Below are 23,831 nucleotides of genomic sequence, written 5' to 3' on the forward strand. Positions count from 1 at the left end.
TCTGTTGGGTCTGCGCTTCACAGGCCCCGCTGGTTTAGACTTATTCCCGTTAACGAAGCAAGACGAACAGCTCGACCGGTTTTTCACATGCTAGCAAGGCAAGGACCTCAGAGCAGCCTTCTGCCCTCGGTGTCAGACCCAAGAAGCAGCTTCCCCTGCAGCCTCTTATTTCTGTGACACACAGGCTGGATCCCAATTCAGGGTCTGCAGCCTCAGCGGTCCTCAAGGGCCGCGTACTCAAAGACCGCTAAGGCCGGAAGTGCGAGGCTTGTAGGTTTGTGAAATGGGACGGTCTAGCCTCCACGCGCTGCTCAGGTTGCCTAGCAACCACGATACTAACAGCTGGAAACTTTTCATACAGCTTTGTTTGACAGAAATGAAGGAGAACATATTTTGTACATTTGTTTCTACATGAGCTGTGATTTGATGAGTATCTGAGGCTGAGACCACAGGACTGTAAAACATGATAGTTGGGCTTCATTTCTGTGCTGAACAGTCATTTAAGATCAGCTCGTAAATAACAAATAGCTCATGTTGTTCATGAGACTAAAGTCAGTGTAAATATAATATGGCCAATATTATAGTTATTATATTAATCATTATTAGTTATTACAGCAGTGAGTTTGAACATTGTGTCAAACACTGAGCTTCAGTAAAGATTTATGTTGCAGTTATTTTCCTACCACCTTAAATCTTCACTCAAAGACAAGTATCTGTGACAGTGTATCTATAGATGTGTTATACATAAGAGACAAATATTGTTCGTTTAATATGCTGGCATTACTAAATTTGGCTCAATGTTTACATATATGTGTAAAAAGCAAATGTACGAGCTGTGATAACTGTGTCTGATAGAATGAAGAGTAGACTGATATATGAAATATTCCTTTATTGGGTGAGAAAATCAGACCATGTCATAACTGCTGTAAGTCACACAGAATAGATATCAGAGCCTTAAACAGGCTGACGTCTGCTAAATGGGTCAAACTGGGCAGAAAGTCTACAAACACATAACATCCTTATAGAATATGATGTAACACTATAGATCAACTTAGCTCAGAATATATAAAGCATATAAACAGTTACAGCAATATGATGCAACAAACACAGCAGCTACTGATCCAAAATACTCAAAGCTTCATAGAACTGAAACATTTATTTGTTTATTAATAACTCATGAAAGAATAAAGTTACGTTGAAACCAAGCACACCATTGTTGTTCTTGTGACATTACCAATAAGTCTGATGTGTCACATGGCCCTCTTCCTATTGAAAAAACTAAAGTTGTATCCAAGATGGCCGACTTCTAAATGGCCACCATGGTCACCGCCCATCTTGAGGAGTTTGCCCCTCACATATACTAATGTGCCACAAACAGGACTTTAATATCACCAACCATTCCCATGTTGTTAGGCTGTATCCATATGAATGACCCACCCTGTACAAAGTCCTTATTTAATGTGTGCAAGGTGACGAGAGGAAATGGGGCAAACGTGAGAATGAAGAAAAGGGCGAATGCATTACAACAGAATGAGAATGAGGACACCCCTCTAACCCTACGTTATGGAAAAGGTGAGTGTTGTTCATGATGTGCTCCTTTTGTAAAACCGTATTTTCACCTTTGAAATGTGTGTTTTTGACATTGATGGTGCATCTGCTTTTCTTTGTAGCACCTTTTATGGTTCACCTCCCTTCCAGGCTGCTATTTGATTCAAATGGGTTGGTGTGTTTTTTGATTTGTATTGTATGTTTTCCCTGCGCACTTACTACAAGAAGGAAGGCATTTCCCCCAACTTACAGAGTGCCTCAGTACTGTCCAGCAAAAACAGATAACATCCAGATAACATGAGTGTTGTTCTTTATACTTGACCCACTACATGCCAAACTCAAGAGTAACTGTCCAGTCTGTCCAGAAAAACCACAGTTTTGCTCATTACACATAAATAACATTGTTCATTTGAGCATGTGACTGAATAGTGTTTACTGTATGTTTGACTGGCTGCATGCTGAATTTCCACTTGTAGTTAAGGACTTTCAACTCTGAATACAAACAACTGTGTTGCTGTTTAACTAGTCGTCAAAGCAAAGTCCACGTCTGTGGAGTGAGCAGAGCACCGTCACTGCACGTCTGTGAGTACTCCTTTATTCTGCAGCTAAACAGACATGCACCGTACTGAATGTAGCTTTACGAGCAAAACGGCTGCAGCGATGGAGAGATGTTATTATGGAGTTTGAACAGCTTCATGAGATGTGCAGCAGCTGTATCTTGGTGCAGCATTTCCAGCTGGGATTACTGTGCTGTAGGCTGCACAGTAATCCAACGTGTCTGTTTTTGAAATGAAATGATTATTTTTCTCAGAACTGCATAGTGTGTAAAATATTGTGTTATTATTTCATCAACAAAAATGAAGCCAAAATCAAATAACTGAGAAACTTGTTATGGTGCTGGGTCCTTTACCCTCTTCTACCATTAACCTTTACTCTTGTATTTGTGTTTATTATTGTATGTTTCTGCTTAATTAGTTCTTTCTTCTGGTCATTTTGAGTGTTTTATTTTAGCTTTTCCCCTCACGCTTTTATGCTTGGTTTTAATTCTGTCTCCTTATATAACTAATTATTGCTAATTGTTTGAGTTAAGTCCCAGAGGCTCAGTCTTCCTGTCCTACTGTCTTCTGTGTGTTGTTAATTCTCTGTTTCCGTTGCTCTTTTTGTTACTTCCTGATTTATTTTGGTAGCTTCTGTCTCATTTGTCTTCTTGGATTAATTCCAGCAGCATCTCATTATTCTGGTTTCCCTCATGTGTACATTTACAGCCTCAGTCCTCCCTTTCTTCTCGTGTTGTAAAGTTATTTTGTTTGTATCTTTTCTGTCAGTCAAAAAATTTCGTTTGTTGTTCTCTTTTCACAGACTCAGAGTTTCGGGAACTTTGCATTCAGCCAAAACAAAGGTTTGTGTTTAGTTTACAACTGTCTGCTGGTGATGGTCTCATCTTATCTTATCTTCTCATCTCTTCTCATCTCATCTCTTCTCTTCTCATCTTTAAATAAAATCCAAGTGAATAATGAACATGATGAACAGCTGCAGAGCTACAAGCTGAAATGTTGACAAACCCTGTTTGGTCTTTTTCTGGTCGTACTGCCGTGGACTTTGATAGCATGTTAAACGAGTCTCAGATGTAACTCTTTTTGATGTTATAGAGGTTGTCACACTTAACGATAATTCATTCATCAACTGGATTTGATAAGGACCTGGCTGCTACTTTCATTACTTTTCATCAAACGTTTTTTGAATTCTTCAACTGACCGTGCAGCAAAGATCCACCTGGTGCTCCTGCCCCACACAAATGTGTGACTGTGACTGTGCTGCTGTCCAAGCAGTCAAAGGTGGAGCTGTTGCTGAGGAAGGAGAGTCTACAGAGCCTGATGAACCAAGAGATAAAGCACAAACATGATATGGTCTCAACAAATTAACGTGACAAACGTTTCTTCCTGCGGTCTGGAGAAATATGAGATCATTCTGTTCTGACGTTTGCTGTTTCACAGTATTTGGCCCAGAGACTCATACAGTGTTCCTACAACTGGCAAAACAAAGCCAGGACCTGGTCACCATCATTAAACTGCTGCTTCATTGAAATATTTCATCCTGACCTGAAACCTTTCCAGGTTCTGTTTTGAGTGCCTGCCACATAGTTTGTGCCAGAAACCATTAACATAATCTATGAAATTCACAGGTAGTTCATCTGAGACCCCTGATTCTGCAGCACTGCTAAAGGTCCTCATGCCTTTGACCAAACACCAAGTAATTAGGGTTAAACCTCGTGCTCTGCCAACAGAAGCCATCGTAAACCTTGCTTGCAGTCACCTTTCATTTCTGTGCCACCTTGTGGAGCCCACTTATGAAGCAGTGCGTCCCTCTACAGAAAATATGCAGACGCTGCACTTCTGACTTCACTAAGCTGCACTCTGTCAAAAAGTACTTAGTAGCATCAGCACACTGTGCTTGAACTAGCTGTTGCTGGGAAACTGAAAAATGTTCAGTAATATTTAATCTGGTTCTGTACACAAAGACTTTATGCAGCGGGTTACAAGGAGTGGTTACTCTCAGCCCCACAAACAAGCGCACACACTGAGCGGCGTCCTGAGAAAAGGATAACACCGAAGCCAAAACGGATTCTTTGCTCCTGTCACAGATTGTTTTCACAGGCTGCCATGTTATCTTTACCTTTGAGTGATACAAATATATCTGTACAGTAATAACCTTTCTTGCTGCTTAAATGACTAGACAACAGACTGTTTACTGGTCTGCATTTTAACTGGCAACACCACCTTTCTTTATGGGGGGGGGGGGGGGGAATCCCAGGGACGTTTCGAATGGTGCTGAATACAAACCTTTTTGTCCAGTGTCCAGTATGGAGCTGTGTCCTTCTCCTTTAGGCCTGGAAAAAGAATGTGCAACTCTTTTTACCACTGACTCCCTCCACTTCCTGCATGAGCTGATTTCCACATTTGATGAGGAGGTGGACGAGGTAGGACAGCCAAAAAACCTCTTTGTGAATAAACGAAGGACTTGTTTGAGTCAGGGTGATTCTCTCTTCAGATTCTACAGCTGAGAGTGTCTAAAAAGGCCCAGCTGGATCTCACAGGTGATCTGCCAAGCTTCCTGGAAAGTACCAGACACATCAGGAGAGACCCAGACTGGAAGGTCCTTCCCGTCCCCTCAAGGCTCCAAAAGAGACATGTAGATATTGGAGACTTGGCACCCTGCGATACTGAGCACTTCATTAAAGCTCTTCTGTCACCAGCACAAGGCATACAGGTGCTACACAGGTGCAATAATGCAGAGCTAAAGGTGTAATGTTCACTGCTAACACTGGGTTTGCTCATGTCAGTGTGTTTTGTGTTGGTTTCAGCATTATCAAACGCACAATTCCACAAAAGGTCAGACTTGTAAATACAAACAGCATGTAATGATTTGCTAATTTCATAAACCTGTTTTACTGACAACAGAACATGAAGTGTTTAAAACAACAGAATTTACCATCTGTAGGATCATAGTTGCTCAACAGTCCTTGGTCTTCTTTGGTCACACATTAGGTGTTTTACATTGGTGAAATTTATTTATTTGGTTGTTTCAAACAGGTGAATAAAATGGGGAGGAGTTAGCTGAACCAGAACCAACACCCTCGCTAGATTAGTTTCCTCTTAGACCGTTTAATCGAATGTCTGCCAACACTGTTCACCTCCCAGCTGCACAGTCTGGGTTTGTTAAAAAACCGAATTCTTAATATTGATTTTTTATAATCATGTCTGACATCGTTACCTAAATTTATATATTAATGTTGTTTCTTCTGAGTCATTGCTGACTTTTTTCTTACAGAGCTCTTTTTGGTTTCTGCAGGTTGACTTTGATGATGGAAACTGCCCGACGTATTACAACCAGATCAAAGGCATTTACAATGTTTTTAAAGCAGTGCATAACCTGTTTCCCAGTAAGAGCTCTACTTCACCTTTATCTTCAGTTTACTCTGAGAGACACAGTCCGTACAATCTTAGTAAAAAGAAAGAACATTATATTGTCTTTACTCGTCTGCCTTCACATACATATGAGCTTGAGTGACAGCCAGGCTTAATCCATAGGGTTTAATGTGATATCTTTCTACACTGTGCAGCTTCACCTCTTTTGGGAAGAACTTCTAGAAGGTTTAGGAGTATATTTATGGGAATATGTTACCGTTCTTCCAAAAACACATTTGTGAGAAGGAGCAAATCTGAACGTGAAGTTTAGAGGTCTGTAGCTGCTGTCTTTGCAGAAAGTTGGTGACTTCTGCACACTATGGGCCACATGACCCGGGCTACCACTTTGTTTCTGTTGTTCTCGTCCACTCCTACTTTGATATAAGACTTGAATGTGGAATATTTAGCAGCAAGGAAATGTGTCCTTCATCCTCTCACTGTGCTGGAATTCCCTGAGCTCCTGAGAGTAACCCTTTGACTTTTTTACATTGAGGTTTTAACTTGTAAATCCGTAGAAAAATCCTTTAAAAAAGCTGTTTTTATTTTTACCATGTTTTCTCATAAGCTATTCCTCTGGCGTCCTTCGTCTGCAGATGTTCCACATGTATCTCAGGCTCCCGTGCTGATGCTGCGTCCCCGTGCGTGGAATATGGTGGAGCACAACATGATGGTAGTATTGAATTTTCATCAGTTTGTTACAGTGGTTGTTTTGTTGGAAGCAATCGAATGTGGTCTGAATACACAGACATAAGGGGCACAAATTCACTGAAATAACAGAAGTGGTACTAAGGATCATATACATGAAAGGACTGGTGAGGAAAACAACACGTGTGCTTTTCTGTGGTCAGGTGGAGGGGAAAGAAGCTCCTGGCCCGCTCTTTGACTTTGGGCTCCTCATGTTTCACTGTGGAAAGGCACTGTTCGAACACAAGAGTGGACCCTTTTTCTACCTGTCCAAAGTAACACACGTGCAAACCTACATATGTTCAAACATGCTGATGATTTCATTTATCTGGGTTTGCACTTTTATCCTTTGTTCTGTAGGTGGAGGGCTACATGGAGGCCAGACTCTGGAACAAAATATTTGTTTGGACACAGCAGAAGGTTTGCACTGTTTTTGGTCTTTATGTATAAACTTGTTTTTGTACTATGCCTTGTGTTTCTGGCTTGTAGCCGCTGTGCACTGGCCCTACAAGCACTGACAGCAGCCTAACACCGGCCTGCCACCTACCTTCCCTGTGCTCTCGTGCACCTTGTAGAAGAGAGTTTAATGTGGAAGAAGTGGTTGATAAAGACTGACAAACAAAAGAGAAAAAAGATGGAGCTGAAAAGCTAAAAGCTCCTTTATCCTTTAACCTCAGGCCCTCTACAAGAGGCCGAGGTGAACTGAAGGCCATGTGCAGCATCTTCGGTGTTTCTGGGACTTCTCTGGACAGACACATGTCATTCCTGGGATCTACTGAACCCCAGGAACTGTGTACCAAGTATATATAACAGTTATATATAGGTATATAGAATCATGTTGAATCTGAAAACACATCAGATCTCAAAACGCAGGCTGTTAGTGCAACATACTCTTTGACTAACCAATGCACTCTCCTCTCCAGTAGCCTGGTGTAAACTGTCCAAAGCGTGATCCTTCTGTTCTTGTCCCAGTGTTACAGGGACATGCTAGCCAGGACAGTACCACAACAGTTAGAGCCTAAAGGGACTGGATGCATTGTTGACTGCTTCTATACGTATCTGACTGAATCCATGTCTCACATGTGTCTAGCTGGGTCTTCCTCTGGGCAGCATCAAGGCCACAGTGCTGATTGAAAATGTGTTAGCAGCCTTTGAGATGGAGGAGATTCTCTATGAGCTGCAAGAGCATTCAGCAGGACTCAACTGTGGCATCTGGGATTACTCAGCCTCCTTTGTCAATAAGTTTGGTGAGTTGAAAATTCTAGATTGTAGTCTGTGAAAAATCTGGACCCCACGCAGCGTTCAGGTGACTGTTTTCTGTTTCTTTTATTTAACACACAGAAATGTTTCTTTGTGGTTTGGCACCGAGGTCTTTTACAGGCAGTCAGCTTTGCATCTGACTCCACACTCTGAGGTCTCTAGTCTCAGGTCCCTGGCATTACTAAAAGGAAGGAGACCTCGTTAGCACAACACCTGCCTCATCAGCCTTTCCTGCGCTGCCCCTTGAGCCCCCAGCACCACCCCTCCATGGCAGCAGAGCCAGAGACCACACCGCCTCACTGAGGCCGGGGCCGCATCCGGCCAAACCTAGACCCGTCAGTCAAAGGGCTGAGGGAACCGCCTAACCTCCTTTTTGGTCTTGGGATGGGGCAGGATCCAATGGCAGCCATGTCCTGCGCCTGTGGGCGCACCTGCACGCCTCACAAGTGGTAGCCCAAATGCCTGGGGCAGCTCCAGCACTGCAAACAACAGAGGGGCTAGCCAGCACTCTCAATTTCATTCATCCTTGTGAATGAACTTATGGACTTTTAAGTCTTATTGAGCTGCTCCACCAGCCCGTCACTCTGAGGATGGTAGCCGCTGGTCCGAACAGATTTAATGCCCCCTAATTTATACACCTCTTTTAGTGTGTGAGACATGAATGATGGGTGCTGGTCAGTCAGTATCTCTTTCAGGATGCCGGCCAGGAGATGAACTGAAACAGTGCCTGCAGCACACTCTTTGCAGAAATGGTGTGCAGTGGCAATGCTTCTGGATATCGCGTTAATAATACACCAGAGCTAATACAAAGTGATAGCCACTTGCACTCTGGTGATGGCCCGATTAAGTCCATACCTAAGCGTTTAAATGGGATCGCCCTTAATCGCAGTGAGTGCAAAGGCGTTTTTGCAATGGCCGGCTGGCTAACCAACTGACATTCGGGGGTGGATGTGGGAGTGGGAAAGAACGCCCCACTCTGCTCCTTCTGCCATGGCTGCCAGGTGGACAGCCAGGGTGAGCGCAGCCTCCAGGCTCGCTGACCAATGGCAGTGGAACCGGGCAGCCTCTCCACGAACTGCTTGACCTTTGCCAACACATGGGCCTCACCCTCTGATGGCTCAGGCTGCAGCCACCTCATCACATCATGCAATTTCCAGGCCCACGTGAATGGCCGGTCATCCCCCTTCATCTGGCTGGCCCAGAACCACCAGCAATGATCTTCCAGGCAATCCAGCACAGCCGGACAGATGTCCCAGAAGTTACCTCGTGAGGCTGGTGGCAGGCGGTGCCGTCTGGTCCTCCCCTGACAACAGCGGCAGCAGCCGCAGTGCACCACTCTGCTGCAGGCCACTGGCGCACCTCCCCTGTGGCCCAGAATGCCTTCAGGAAAACCTGTGGGTCATCACCTTTCCCCATCCAGTGCACAGTCACCTCCAGAGCAAGGGGGGGCAGCAACGGGGTCACCCTGACCATCCGCTCCAGCACCTGCATCTGCCCGTCAGCCTTTTTCCGCAGCTTGTGCAGCTGATCCTTCTGGGCAGCTGCCTGCTCGCGTTGCATGGCCACTATCTCTGCCAGCATCTGGGCCAGCAACTAAATCGGCTGCGCGGGCGGCGTGGCCTGAGGGTCGGACTGTGAAAAGTCTGGACACACAGAAATGTTTCTTTGTGGTTTGGCACGAGGCCTTTTCCAGACAGTCAGCTTTGCAGCTCTCTCGTCTCAGGTCCCCTGCACCACCCCTCCACTGCAGCAGAGCTAGAGACCACACCCCTGTCATTTTAGGTTTTTTCCTTCATTTCTGCACCAATTCTTGTGAAACCACAGATCTTCTACTGAAATTCAGCTGATTTCCATATTGATATTAAAGCCATAGTACTTCAGATAATATAATAATCTTGATATTATGTTTCCAATCTAAATCTGACTACAAAATAATATTTTACATTTCCTTTTAGTCAATATTCCTGGGACTTAAGAGTTAAACCGCAGCCTAGTGGAAACTTTAGTAACTCTTAACAGTCCAGCAACTTTTCACAGTACATAAAGTGTACAACAAAGAACATGAATTGAAGAAGTTCTCCAGGTCATCGACCAGCCTTCCTGCTGCCCGACCGCCATAAATACGTGAACATGGAGAAGCATTTTCTGCGCAGCTACATGGATCTGTTGGTTAAGACATGTCATCGGCGAGGAGCACTGGCCACTGGAGGCATGGCTGCCCTGCTGCTGCCTGAAGACCCACTCAGTGACACCTACAGGAGAGTGTTGGCTTCTGTCACAAGGTAGAAATATCTCCCATTAGATACTTGCATGCTCACAGCCTGAACATGCAGGCTTGTACATAGACTGTATGTGAAAAAGTGTTTTTCAGTTTCTAAATAAACGTGTTTATTATTTAGGGGAAAAAATCAATCCTACATGGCCCTGTGTAAAAAAAATAATTCCCCCCTGTGTTGTACAGAAGACTTGCCCCAGCTAAGGTCACTGTTCATGACTCCACCATAAGAAATAGCAAAACTGGCCTGCATGGCAGATTTCTAAAACGAAGACCACAGCTGAGCAAAAGGAACATAAAGGCTCGTCTCAGTTCAGGAAACATTCTGATGATCCCCAAGACTTCTGGGACGTCTGGGAACATACTCTGTGGACTGACGAGACAAAAGTTAACTTTTTGGTAGATGCGTGTCCCGTGACATCTGGCGTAACTGTAACAGAGCATTTCGGAAAAGGAACACCATAGCAACAGTAAAATATGGTGGTGGTGGTAGTATGATGGTCTGGGGCTGTGGCTTGCTGTGGTAAATGGAGCCATGAATTCTGCTGTCTACTAAAACATCCTGAAGGAGAAAGCCCGGCCATCTGTTTGTGATTTCAACTTAAAGTGCAGTTGGTCCTGCAGCAAGAGAATGGTCCACCTCTGAATGGCTCAAGGAAAACAAAATAAAGACTTTGGTGTGGCCTAGTCAAAGTCCTGACCTGAATCCAATTGATATGCTTAGGTTATATGACCTTAAACAGGTGGTTCATGTTTGAAAACCCTCAAATGTGGCTGAAATACAACAATTTTATGAAGACGAGTGGGTCAGAATTCCTCCAATGCACTATGAAAGACTCATAGCCGGTGTTGGGGAGTAGCAGAATACATGTACCACCGTTACGTAGTTAAAATACAAACTATGAGTAACTGTATTCTGTTACAGTTACCGTTTAAAAAGGTGGTATTCAGAATACAGTTACTTTGCTGAAATAAAGGGATTACACGGCGGTCTTTTCCTGTTTCATATGTTCGGCTATGCCCTCTCTGTTTTCGGTTCCACGCTGGTGGAAACCCAAACAAAACAGGCATTAAGAGGCTCTAATGTCTGTGACTCAATCTCGCCGCCCATGTCACCACTGCTTGCAGCAGCATAATGACGTGAAGAAATACGTTAAAGAATTATTCACAAAAATGATTTAATATGAAGGCAGAGTGTTACAGGCATCGGCCTAAAGCATGCAGCCTGATGGGCAGTGTAGTTCGTGCTGCAGGGAGAATGGACTGCCATACCCGTTATGTGTCTGTGAGCGAGGGAGGGAGAAAAAGGAAAAGTACGAGCTGTCACCGAGCAGAAACGGGAGCTGGAAGCATGTAAATATAATAATAACCACTGCAGCCAAGAAGAGAGCCTGACGAGCCCAGCTGTAAGTAAGCTGTTAAGACTCGACTGTACACCGTGTTCCTGTTTTCCTCTGAAACAATAAGCTCCGTTGGAGCAGCCTTTCAACGCCTCTTTCTAAAACTTGACCCAGACAACAAAGTAAAGCTAGTTTTCGGCTATAAGCCCGACACGAACCCGACGTATTAGCCAGAGGTCCCTTTACTACGGTTCGGAGCCTTTATATACCTATTCACACAGGGACATGTAGGTTTGGACTTATCCCCTTAAAAATAAACACATAGTTCTTGCGTGTTATCTTTGTCTAATATTTAAATTTGTTTGATCCACACAGCGTCAGAAATATACATAAAGCATCAAAACTATATGCACCCCACTAATATTTGATTAGCAATGACAAATTACTCCTTGACTAGATGCTTTTTTTTAGCCATCAACAAGCTCCTGGCATTGTTTTTGCTAGATACCTGACCATTCTCCTTGGCAGAATTGGTAGAGTTTAAATGATTTGGTTTCCTGGTTTATAAGGATAAGCGTAGTCTACACATTTTCAGTAGTGTTGAAGTTGGGGCTTTGGGAAGGCCAATCCAGAAGTGTACAGTCCATTTCTAAAACTGCAGATTCCAGGATCATCAATTGAAACAATTGTACATAAAAATACATTTTGGAGTGTGTCCCCACTTTGCCAAGGTCTGAAAGAAGACCCAAACTGCCACCCTTATATGAGAGAAAATGTGTTAGGATGTTCAGGAACAACCCAGGAACCACCAAGCTTACCTTGAAATGAAACACCAGTGTCACTGAAACAACGAGGAGAAGAAGAAGTGGGTTAGCTTCACTAGGGTTAGGCTTAGCTTTCAAACCTAAGAATACTGCACCAGCTGCCAAGTATAGTGGCAGTACAGTCATGCTCTGAGACTGTTTTGCTGACAGTGGTACTGGTGGTACTGGGAGCCCACCATCAAAAGAGGATTTCACACCACCTCCTCCCACCACAACTCTTCATATTCATGAAGCAGATGTGAGGAAGCAGTTTAAGAGTCTGAATGCTCGGAAAGCTCCTGGCCCAGACGGTGTGTCTCCTGCCACCCTCAGACACTGTGCAAACGAGCTGGCCCCAGTGTTTTCTGGCATTTTCAACTCCTCACTGCAGGCATGTCATGTGCCTGCCTGCTTCAAGTCCTCTACCATAATCCCTGTCCCCAAGAAACCTAGGATCACTGGACTAAATGACTACAGACCCATGGCTCTGACATCTGTGGTCATGAAGTCATTTGAGCGCCTAGTTCTCTCCCATCTCAAGACCCTCACGGCCCCCCTCCTGGACCCCCTGCAGTTTGCATATAGAGCCAACAGGTCTGTAGATGACGCCATCAACATGGCCCTACACTTCATCCTGCAGCATCTGGACTCCCCAGGAACCTACGCCAGGATCCTGTTTGTGGACTTCAGCTCTGCCTTCAACACCATCCTTCCAGACCATCTCCGAGGCAAGCTTTCCCAGATGAATGTGCCTGATCCCATCTGCCGGTGGATCACTGACTTCCTGACGGACAGGAAGCAGCATGTGAGGCTGGGAAAGAATGTCTCGGACTCCCGGACCATCAGCACCGGCTCCCCTCAGGGCTGTGTTCTTTCTCCTCTGCTCTTCTCCCTGTACACCAACTGCTGCACCTCCACCCACCAGTCTGTCAAGCTAATCAAGTTTGCAGATGACACCACCGTTATTGGACTCATCTCAGACGGGGACGAGTCTGCCTACAGGAGGGAGGTTGAACGTCTGGTGTCCTGGTGCAGCCACAACAACCTGGTGCTGAATGCCCAGAAGACAGTGGAGATTATTGTGGACTTCAGGAAGCACACAGCCCCACTCCCCCCCATCATCCTGACTGACACCCCCATCACCTCTGTGGACTCATTCCGCTTCCTGGGTACCACCATCACCCAGGACTTGAAGTGGGAGCCCACCATCACCTCCGTCATCAAGAAAGCCCAGCAGAGGATGTACTTCCTGAGGCAGCTGAAGAAATTCAACCTGCCAACACGGACAATGATGCAGTTCTACACTGCAATCATCGAGTCCATCCTCACCTCCTCCATCACCGTGTGGTACGCTGGAGCCACTATCAGGGACAAACAGAGACTGCAGCGTGTTGTGCGCTCTGCTGAGAAGGTGATTGGCTGCAGACTCCCATCTTTGCAGGACCTGTACACCTCCAGGACACTGGGGCGTGCAGCTCGGATCTCAGCTGACCCTTCTCACCCTGGACACAGTCTGTTTGACCTGCTCCCCTCAGGCAGGAGGCTCCGGTCCATTCGCACCAGAACCTCTCGCCATAAGAACAGTTTCTTCCCCTCTGCTGTTGGACACATGAACAATAACCATATGACTGTACCCACCACTAACACATGACCCTACGCTGTGTCACTGCATCATTCCATGTTTGGCACTGATCACCACCTGCACTCATGTATATATCTTTCAACGTAGCACTTTTAATTCTTATTCTTACTTTTATTTTTCCATGTCTATTTAAGTGCTATTTATGACACTATGTTTGCACTGAAGCACCGCAGCAATTTCCTAATGTTGTAAACCTGCTCAACATTTGGCAATAAACCCCATTCTGATTCTGATTCTGATTCTGGTGCACAGGGGATAGAATAATGAATAAAACAGTTTTCACTCTGAATTCTTCCATTTCACCTTAATCCAACAGCTGACAGTCAAAACCTGGAAATAACCGGGTGGTCCAATAGAACAACTTACTCATCTACACATCAGAACTGTGATGGGAACGGACAAAGCAGGCTAACATTAAGTTTGTGGAATGGCCTTCCCAATGCACCCACCTAGGCCTCATTGAAAATTTATGAACTATGCTTATTAGTCATATATGAAGCTAGAAATACACCAGAAGCTTGTGGATGGCTGCCAAAAGCTTCTGTTGAAGTACAACTTGCTAAAGCACATTTAAACAAATATTAATGGAAATCTATGAATACTTTTAACCCTGTATGTACTTCTGACACTCTGAGCCTCTGTGGATTTCTTTCAGTAGATGTCAGCAGGGTTGGGTCTGTCATGCTTGGTGCTGTGGCAGGCAGGATGCAGAGGGATGAACTTAAAGAAGCAGCTTTATTGTGCTGTGCAAAAGACACTCAAAAAATAAACTCACGAAAAACAAACTAGAAACTGGAAACTAAAAACTAAAACTTGGAACAGGGAGCCATGAGGGGAAACCAGAAACATGGAGAAACTCACAGCACATGGGTGTGGGAAGTGGAAAACACAGGGCGTAAATAGACAGAGAAGTAGCTGTCAGTGGCAGTGTCATGGTTGGTGGTCGACCACGTGGCCAACGGTACTTCACAGGGGCCCGGCAGAGGTGACGAACCTTCTCAGGGGGTTCACCCATCCAGCTCTGGTTTCTCTGGTCAGGCCTGCACAGGACTTGCAACAGGCTCCGGTGATGGGTGTCCCTCATGCTCAGGCAGCGAGGGACCGCCTGCCTTGACCTCTGCAGCAGGTGGTGGCATGAAGGCTGCAGGGGGCTGGACAGGCTCGGCTGATTCTCCAGCTGGCAAGGCTTTGGTCAGTGGTTGTTCATCGATGGGCATGCCACTTTGCATATTAATGACCCATCGTTCCTTCAGTGGGCTGGTTTCAGTCATTGTGCAAAAGTACTGTTTATAAGATTGAAACCTGCAGTCAGCTGAGACTGAAGACGTCACTTGGATGAGTGATGAAACACTTCTCCCACTGAAAACGTCCAGATGAACAGAATCAACCTTTTGGGATAAACATACAACATAAATACACAAGAGGGTGATGAGGGAGGAGGAAGAAGAAACATATGGGGAACACAGCTGAGGCAAATACACATAATGGCAAGAGAGGAGGAAAACTGAACACACTGAACATAGGATGTGACACTGTCAAACAAACAGGAAACACTAAGACACATTAAAAATACCAGTCAACATATACTGGTCAAATACACAGCTAGACACAGGCTGGGAGGAAGGAGCAGCCAGAAAAATCCACCCGACCTGTTCCAGACCCTGACAAGACCTCGACTTCTCCTTTGATTATGTACTGTAGTTAAGGTCTTCAAGTCCTCACAACCTTCTGAAATCACCTTGATGCAAACTCAACCACTCAAGTAAGGAAATCTCAGAAAGTCGATCCCATTTTAATCGCCAGTGGATTAAAATCCCAGTCATTTCATATCCAACGAACAGAGCCCACTTTGTGATTTCCTTACCTGGATAATTGCATGCATCAACTGAAATTGTAAAAGTCCCCTGGATGACTGACAGATGTTTCTCCCACAGAAAATAATACTTCCAGATGAACAGAATCAACTTCCTGGGATTCTGAAATTGTTCCAGAATTTGTAGATGGTGTTTTTTTATAGATTGGTGAACCTACCCCCATCTTTACTTCTTTACTTCTCCAGTACGTGCCATGTTACTGACATGTTGCCAGTTAGCCTGTGACTAAAATATGGGTTTCTGAGATTAGCAAATAGCATTTTATTTTTATTTACATTTTACAGTGTGTGTTTGTGTGTTTGTGTGTCAGTGTGCGTGGATAAGTGTGTGTGTATAACGTCTGTATTTGGTATATGTGCATTTTATTAAACTCAAGAAATGTTCATTATTGTTTTCCCCACAGGGTATAGCATATGAAAATATGACAATACATACAATCTGAATACATATTCAGTGATGTCCGCTGATCCAGTTGTGTTTTTCCACCTTTCAGGTTGAAGTTATTAGAGATTACTGCAGGTGTGGATGGTTTCATGGTATATGACCTAAATTTGGTTGAGCCCATGCAGAAAGTGAGCGCTGACACATATAAAGCTTTATATGCATATAAAGTTACAGTGATTGGCAAATGTGAAAGTGTGTGGCAATTCTTCATCTTTTCCAGCTCTTCAAGGGCCACACCGAAGGAGATAACCAGCTTGACCAGCTCCGAAATGACGTGACTGTATTTCCTGAAGACTTGCTATCCATGCCTTCAGTTAGTGGTTGCTCTTAGTGAACTGCAGAACACACCTCAAACTTTTAACAGTAATATTACAGTTAGCATTACATTTAATTGATTGAAATACATCAGATTTTAGTGTGGGTAGGAAGACTTCATCCAACAGGAAGAGGGAGGCTTTCACATCTAGATGATGTTAGGCATGAGTGAAAACATCCTCTATACCAGATGCATACGATATAGTTTTCTGTCCACAGAATAACCACTTTGCCTCATTTATTTTAGATGATGAATCAAACATTGTGTTCTTTTCCTAAAGATATTTAATTAGAATTATATATATAATATAATATATAAAACGTTTTGGTGTGCTGTATTCTTCGTAGGGAGGAGTCACGCTTAATGGTTTGAAGTATAACATTGCAGTTGGTGTGCTCTTTATTAATGCTTGGCTATCAGGTTTGTACTTTTATATTATCCATGGAAAAATGCTTAATGCACTAAATGCTATATACATGTATGTTGATACCATTTTGTGTTTCTAAGGTAAAGGCCACTTCTTCTACAAAGGCCAGGTTGAAGATTCTGCCACAGCAGAAATTTCTAGATCGCAGGTGAGTTCTCAAAGCGAGCACCACAGAGCATATGTTGCTGAGATTCATGTAGAGCTTGATCTACACCCACAAGTAATTAGTATTTAGCATATATTTAAATGTTTTTGACAATGTTGTTTGGGAAACAAGCACATTTCTTTTTTAAATTTGCTCTAATAGATACATATTTAACACAGTGACTAAGATGCACCCTGTTTGTTTGTTTGTTTTTGTTTTTCATTCAGTGTCATGTGGCATGCTTCTTTCTCCTTTTAGCGGCATTTTTTTAAAAGTATCACTGAATAGGTTTTGCTTGTGGGTTAATTACTTCATGTAGTCAGTGTTGGGAAGGTCACTTGTAAAAAAGTAGTTTGTAACATATTCCATGAAGTTACTTAATGTGAGTAACGTGTTCTGAATACTTTGGATTACTTGATATATTGTCATGCCTTTTACAGCTACATGAATGTACTATTGCTGTGTGACTTATTACTGTTACTGAAGGCTACCTGCAACCAAGCTAACATTGTTAGCTGAGGTTAGTTCATCGACTGCAGACTGTTAGACTTGGTGGAGTAACAGTAGGTGGACATTAGGTAAGGCTGCACTTTTTGCAGCGATCTCATACAGAAAACTGTTTCTGTATCAGTAATATGTTTTCTTTCTGTCTGCTTTCAGAACTGCACATGATTATTTGCAGCTAGCAGGTTGTAATGCTGCCTTCATTAATAGTAATAAATCACACAGCAGTAGTACATCCAAGATACCGAAGTGGCACGTAACCCAGGTAGTTACCACAACTAAAACAAGCTAGCTGCAGTAGGCTAATGTTAGTTTTTTTTTAAAAAGAACGTACTTCCAGATGTTTCTTCAGGTTGGAGTCTTTTGACGCTGAGAGCAGCTTGGTTGCTGGCAAACAGAGTTTGCATTGCACGGTCAGATTTCATCCCTTTCTTCTTTAAATGTGAAGTGTGTCGGAATTTCCAAGTAAGAAATGCATTGCTGCCCGTGCACTGCTGGCTCTGTTGTGCTGGACATTGTTCTGGTGTTCCCCAGGGTTCTGTACTGGGCCCCAAACTATTTCTTATTTATAAAAATACATTTGTAAAGTATCTGATATATTAAAACTGGTTTTATTTTCAGATGACACAAATAGTTTTGTTCTGGGGTAATCTAATGGAACTGCTGGGTATAGTTTGACAGGAACAAACTATGTAAAACCAAAATGATGTTATTTGTAAATCCTCAATTAAAGTCAAAGTGCAGATTGATCTAGATTGTGTGGAAACTGAAAGACTTCATGAACATAAGGGTCTTGGTGTAATACTGGATACAAAATAAGCTGGAAATCTCATATAAAACATGTACAGAACAAAGTTTCAAGAGGCATTTCAATATTGAGTAAAGCAAAACACATTCTGGACCACAAATCACTCCACAGTCTTCACACTCACCGTTCACTGATTTCACCGTATTTGAATTACTGGGCAGTCAGGTCTGGGTGGAAGTTTTTCTCAAATTTCAGCCTGTAAGATTCTGGCACTCATTAGTTGTTTTAAAGAGCAAATGTTCTTTGGCCAGTTTTTAGAAGGGCTGATTGAGAGGTGGAAAGACCGTCGCATACAGCTGCTCCATCTTCATCTCTTACACATGAATGCCTTTGACCTCAAACTGCTCCTGTTAACTCCACCTCCTTTATGCACACAGCTGTGGCTCCACTGTAGATGTACCTGTTTGAGGACGGAGATTTAGGCAGTGGGGCAAGATTACCAGCAACAGCACCCAGTTGAATTCCCTCTACAGGAGCTTGCTTACCAAACAACACCTTTCATCCAGCTTTGTGCACAGAGCTCCTTCAGCTATTTTATTCTTGACATTTAAGGATACAGGCACATGAAGTTTGTTAAGTGTGTAAGATTATCTTCCTATCAAACTTAAACTCCATCTACTCTAGTGTCCCCTGGGCTAGGGGTAACCTAGTCCTACTATGAAATGTAACTCCCCACTCTCAAGTAAAGGACAGCAATGCAGAAAAATTCAGGATGCCAGACAGCAGTGTGTTTGCTTCAGAGGTGAGCAATGCCAAAACAACAAAGATTTGAATAACAAATCTTCAAGGTCCATAAGCAATAACCAAGAAAAGAAAATCAACAAAAAACACTTCTCACTGCTACTAATCTGCTGCCAGCTGTTCTGTATGTACTGTGGATACGTATTTACAAACATTATTTAACTGCTGCCTCTGTGTTGGGTGCAGAGATGCAAAGTGGCTGTCAGCTGGAGGTTAACAGACCGCAGTCCATCCAATCATGCAATCCACATCTACCAACTTCCACCCAATAGAAGTGGAAACTAATCCGCCGTCTCCACCTGTGTCACAGCATACACGTAGACATGCACTCGTTCACACCATGGAAGAGGGGAAACTGCGTGCACCTCCACACACTCTGTCAGTGCGCTCCAGGGCAGCTGTGGCTACAATGTAGCTGCCATCACCAGGGTGTGAATGTGTGGATGTGTAAAGCGCTTTGGGGTCCTTAGGGACTAAGTAAAGCGCTATACAAATGCAGGCCATTTACCATTTAATGGGAGGAGCCAACTTAACATGAGCCGTGATCATAGATCATAAGACCATGTTTTGCTTTGTGTCTTTGTCAGGTGTGGCAGTGGGTCCGTCATCAGACCCGGCTGGAGGACGATGGCAGGGTGGTGAGCAGGCAGCTGGTGACTGACCTCATCAAGGAGCTCATCATGGACCTCAGTCCCCACTGTGGCTCTGTTAGGTAAGCAAATGCACCCTCTTTGAAGAGGATATGGTAGGTGAGTGGTTCCAGTGACATCCTTCATTGAAGAATACAATATATATGTTTAATGCCTTCTTAATGTAAATAATAATTAATTTTTAATTGACTGATGAATCCTGTGTCCCAGGATATTTGCACCAACTTTTTTGATTAAATGAGAGTTTTCACCATAATCTCAGCATGGAGAAGATTTGTCAAATTATGCTACTAATGCTTTTAAATGTCACAGAAAATGTGGAAAAAATGGAAAAGTGACAGATTTTTTTGGGATACCTTTCTATTGCTTCTTTTACTGCAGAAAGATTTAATGAAACCCGAGTTTGTCTTAGTCGCATGATTTCTTTTTTCTGTCATCCAATAATTTTTGTTGAGCCATAATCAACAAATATGCAGTTTGTTTCAAGAGTGTTGGTCAGGGCTGTGCAGAGATGTTTGAAGGGGGGTGCTCAAAGTTAAAAGGGGCACATAGAACCAGGCTGAATAACAACAAACCACATTCATCAGGACTCTAATATGGAACTGCATCACAGAGTCATCAGGTGGGGGCAATGCAAAGCAAACGTAGGCCATGTTTACCTGCTGGGGTGCAATGTTGCTGCTGCTCCTGCGGCTGATAGTGCTGCAGGGCAGGGTTATGTTGATCTGAGACTGTAGACATTAAAAAGTCCACAGGAGAGATGGTAGCTGATTAAGGAAGTGTTATAAAAATAATAATAAAATGTAAAGATTGGTGTCAGCACTTTGAACCACAAGGCAACAGATTGAAAAACTGTGAGAAATAAAGTGAAACTGGAATATTAGTAGGGCAAAGGAAAGAGGTGGCCATAGTAGGGTAAGAATGTAACAAAAAATACATGCACATAGAACACACACAACACATACAGTATTCTCCAGCATACTGTATATACTATGGCCACAAGTTTGCATCCTGGTGCTCTGACATCAAGAGTGGGCATTGGTTAATAGTCATCAGGTCATCATGTGACTGATGCAAGCCAGGTCCTTTTATTTAGCTAAACTGTGATTAATTAGTTAAATGTTATTGTTGAGGTGCACTCCGAAATAAAGTAAAAAAGAAAAATGCTTGAAGAAAAAGGCACATGGAGCACCCATGTTCTTTTGATCCTCTTTTGCTAAAATTTGTTATATATATATATATATATAAAAAAAAAACACCCAGCACGCCCCTGCAGGCGGTTTATCCTTCAAGCTCGGGTCCTCTACCAGAGGCCTGGGAGCTTGAGGGTCCTGCGCAGTATCTTAGCTGTTCCCAGGACTGCGCTCTTCTGGACAGAGATCTCCGATGTTATTCCCGGGATCTGCTGGAGCCACTCGCCTAGCTTGGGAGTCACCGCACCGAGTGCTCCGATTACCACGGGGACCACCGTTACCTTCCCCCTCCACATCCTCTCGAGCTCTTCTCTGAGCCCTTGGTATTTCTCCAGCTTCTCGTGTTCCTTCTTCCTGATGTTGCTGTCATTTGAACCGCTACATCGATCACTACGGCCGTCTTCTTCTGTTTGTCTACCACCACTATGTCCGGTTGGTTAGCCACCACCATTTTGTCCGTCTGTATCTGGAAGTCCCACAGGATCTTAGCTCGGTCGTTCTCCACCACCCTTGGGGGCGTCTCCCATTTTGACCTCGGGACTTCCAGGTTATACTCGGCACAGATGTTCCTGTATATATATATATATATATCTATATATATATATATATCTGTCAAGATCTCTGTCTAAATAAATACATTTGGGTAAATTCCCAGTTGATTAAACATGCAACTATTTTTCAGTGTATTGATTGCACATTTTATTGTGCAACAGCTTTTGCACGACAAAACTCGATGGGTCAGTTGAGCTGTGCACCAGCTGTATAAGCACTGACAACAGCCCATTGGTTAATTTTCAAATTCATGATGCATGTATAACCTTTTAGAGTTTTCACTGAAACACCACATCCATGACACCTATAATTTCTGAACATCCTTAATTTGCTTATGATGCAAACTCACCTTTTAGTTTTTGTTTTGTTTTTGTTTTGTTTTTGTTTGCTTTTTTGCAGTTACTTTGACACATACCACCTTCCTAAGCATTGTTGTAGACCACGTACACCCTTTCATGGAAACAGTTCCAATAGTCCATTTGGCTTAGGAAGGTTCTTAACTGAGAGACACGACCTGAAAGTATCTGTGTGGCGATCATGATTAAAGTTCCAATTCTCCAAATACTAAGGAAAGGAGCTTCAGTGCTTATTGCCTCCCTTAGCATAGGATGCACTAGACCAGGGGTGGGCAACTCCAGGCCTCGAGGGCCGGTGTCCCTGCAGGTTTTAGATGTGTCCTTGATCCAACACAGCTGATTTAAATGGCTAAATGACCTCCTCAACATGTCTTGAAGTTCTCCAGAGGCCTGGTAATGAACTAATCATGCGATTCAGGTGTGTTGACCCAGGGTGAGATCGAAAACCTGCAGGTTTTGGTTTTCCTAAACGTGCATGTTATAGCATATGTAAGATGATGTTTTCTTTTTCTTTTCTCGCTCTGATAAAATAGGGCGGCAGAGCAGGTCACCTAGCAGGTTGGTGGTTCGTTCCCCATCTGCATGCCAAATATCCTCGCACAAGACGCTAACACCAAGTTGCTCTCCGATGCATCCACCAGAATATGGATGTGTGTCAATTATAGACAGAAAACACTTATACAAGTGCACTGAAAATGTCTGAATCTGTGAGTGGGTGTTTGATGCAAGTTGTGTGCTCAGAGCAGCAAAGCACTATATAAAAACCAACCCATTTACCATTTATCATTGCAAGATAGCTGCAACATTTCTGCCAGAGGGCAGTCTGAATAAGCTATTTTCAGGATTTTATCTTTCTTTTTCAGACAGAGGTTACACACAGCAGCAAACATGTTCCAGGAGGTGATCGCAAAGAGACATTTTCCAGACTTCATCACTACCTACCTGAACCAGGACCACACCTTCCTCAGCTCCCAGAACGCTGAACCCATGCAAGCTCTGGACAAAGACCTGAGGCGATCGAAACTGTGAAGCTGTGGCACTATATACCTCTGTGTGTGCTGGGGGGGATAGACACATCTGACAGCTCAGATATTTAAACCCTACTTGAGACTGTCCTTTAATGGGTCACTGAACCACTATTACCAGATGTTTCAGGTCAAACCATTATGAGCTATCGAGGTCATCAGATGCAAGATGTGAGTGGGGGTTGAGGCACCTGGGAAGGGATCTCAGAGCTGTAGTGTAGGTGGCACATGGTGTTATAAGCCCCCCTCTGTTTAAAGATGGCTGTTCATTAGGTTATCTAAGTTCTTTTGTTTATTAGATTCCCCTTGTGCTTTCAACCCCTGTGGTAAGTCTCCTTTGTCCTTTATGCGTTTCATGTCTGCATGTCTTGTGTTGTCAAGTTCATGTTGTCGTGTCTGCGTCTCATTATGTTTCCTGTTTTATTTTGAAGAGGTCCTGTGTTCCTGTGTTCGATGTGTTTAGTTTTACGTTTCTCCTGTAACGTCGGTATGTGCATCTGTGTCAGCTGTTTCCCCATGTGTTCCCACTTCCCTCATTATCTTCCTGTGTGTATTTAGTCCGTGTGTTTTCAGGCTTTCCTTGTCTGATCGTCTGCAGTTTTTCCAGGCCATTCATGCTTCCATACCACATTGCAATGTTTAGAGCTTTTCTTGTCTGTTTTTCTATTCAGCGGGGTTTTTCATGGTTCATGTTTCCTTTCTAGTTTACCCAGTTTAGGACATTGTTTAGTTTTGCATTGTGTTCACCATTTTATTTTTGTACCTTTTCCTGCCTCAATAAAAAGCTCATCTTCAGTTAAAGTTGAGTTGTGGTATGACCTCACCTGGGTCCACTCTTCACACTTCACACAGTTTGCCCCGGCAGACTGGACAAAGGAGGATTCCTCCTTCAGTCCATCTGTGTTCTTGGTCTAAAATGCAGACAGTACAACTCTGTATCTAACCAATAAAGGACATTCTTGGATGTCAATGTTCACATTTGGACTGACTGTAATTTGTTATTATCAGCAGATCCTAAAAGCCTTTGTTAGGGTGCCTGGATCGTTGATCCAGTGTTTTGTGTTGATGGGTTTTTGAGTCTTGTTTAATCGTCACTGTTATGTTATCTAGTTGAGTTGATCTGTATTTCTAGTTGAGGCTGTTTGTTATTAGCTCTCGTCTCTGTGTCCTTCCCTCAGTGCTCGCCTGTGAAGTCTGTCGCCCTCCCTCTCCTCCCTCTGTTCCCTGTAGTCAGCCACAGTCTTAGTGTGTGTTTAATGTGTTTCTTGTTTTAGTCTCA

General features: G+C 43.5%; 1 protein-coding gene across 1 annotated transcript; it reads left to right on the forward strand.

Annotated features, from left to right (window-relative positions):
* Positions 1-2,013: 2,013 nt before the first annotated feature.
* ugl (ureidoglycolate lyase) lies at positions 2,014-23,530 on the forward strand. The gene is made up of 16 exons (XM_026181407.2): positions 2,014-2,130; positions 2,908-2,947; positions 4,401-4,525; positions 4,597-4,815; positions 5,398-5,488; positions 6,107-6,183; positions 6,362-6,472; positions 6,558-6,617; positions 7,288-7,444; positions 9,541-9,739; positions 15,885-15,963; positions 16,056-16,148; positions 16,499-16,571; positions 16,659-16,726; positions 19,364-19,488; positions 22,391-23,530. The coding sequence occupies exons 3-16, from the start codon at positions 4,409-4,411 to the stop codon at positions 22,554-22,556; spliced, it is 1,635 nt and encodes a 544-aa protein (XP_026037192.2). The 5' UTR covers positions 2,014-2,130; positions 2,908-2,947; positions 4,401-4,408; the 3' UTR covers positions 22,557-23,530.
* Positions 23,531-23,831: the final 301 nt, after the last annotated feature.

Source organism: Astatotilapia calliptera, chromosome 2 (genome assembly GCF_964374335.1).
Source record: "Astatotilapia calliptera chromosome 2, fAstCal68.1, whole genome shotgun sequence".
NCBI lineage: Eukaryota > Metazoa > Chordata > Actinopteri > Cichliformes > Cichlidae > Astatotilapia > Astatotilapia calliptera.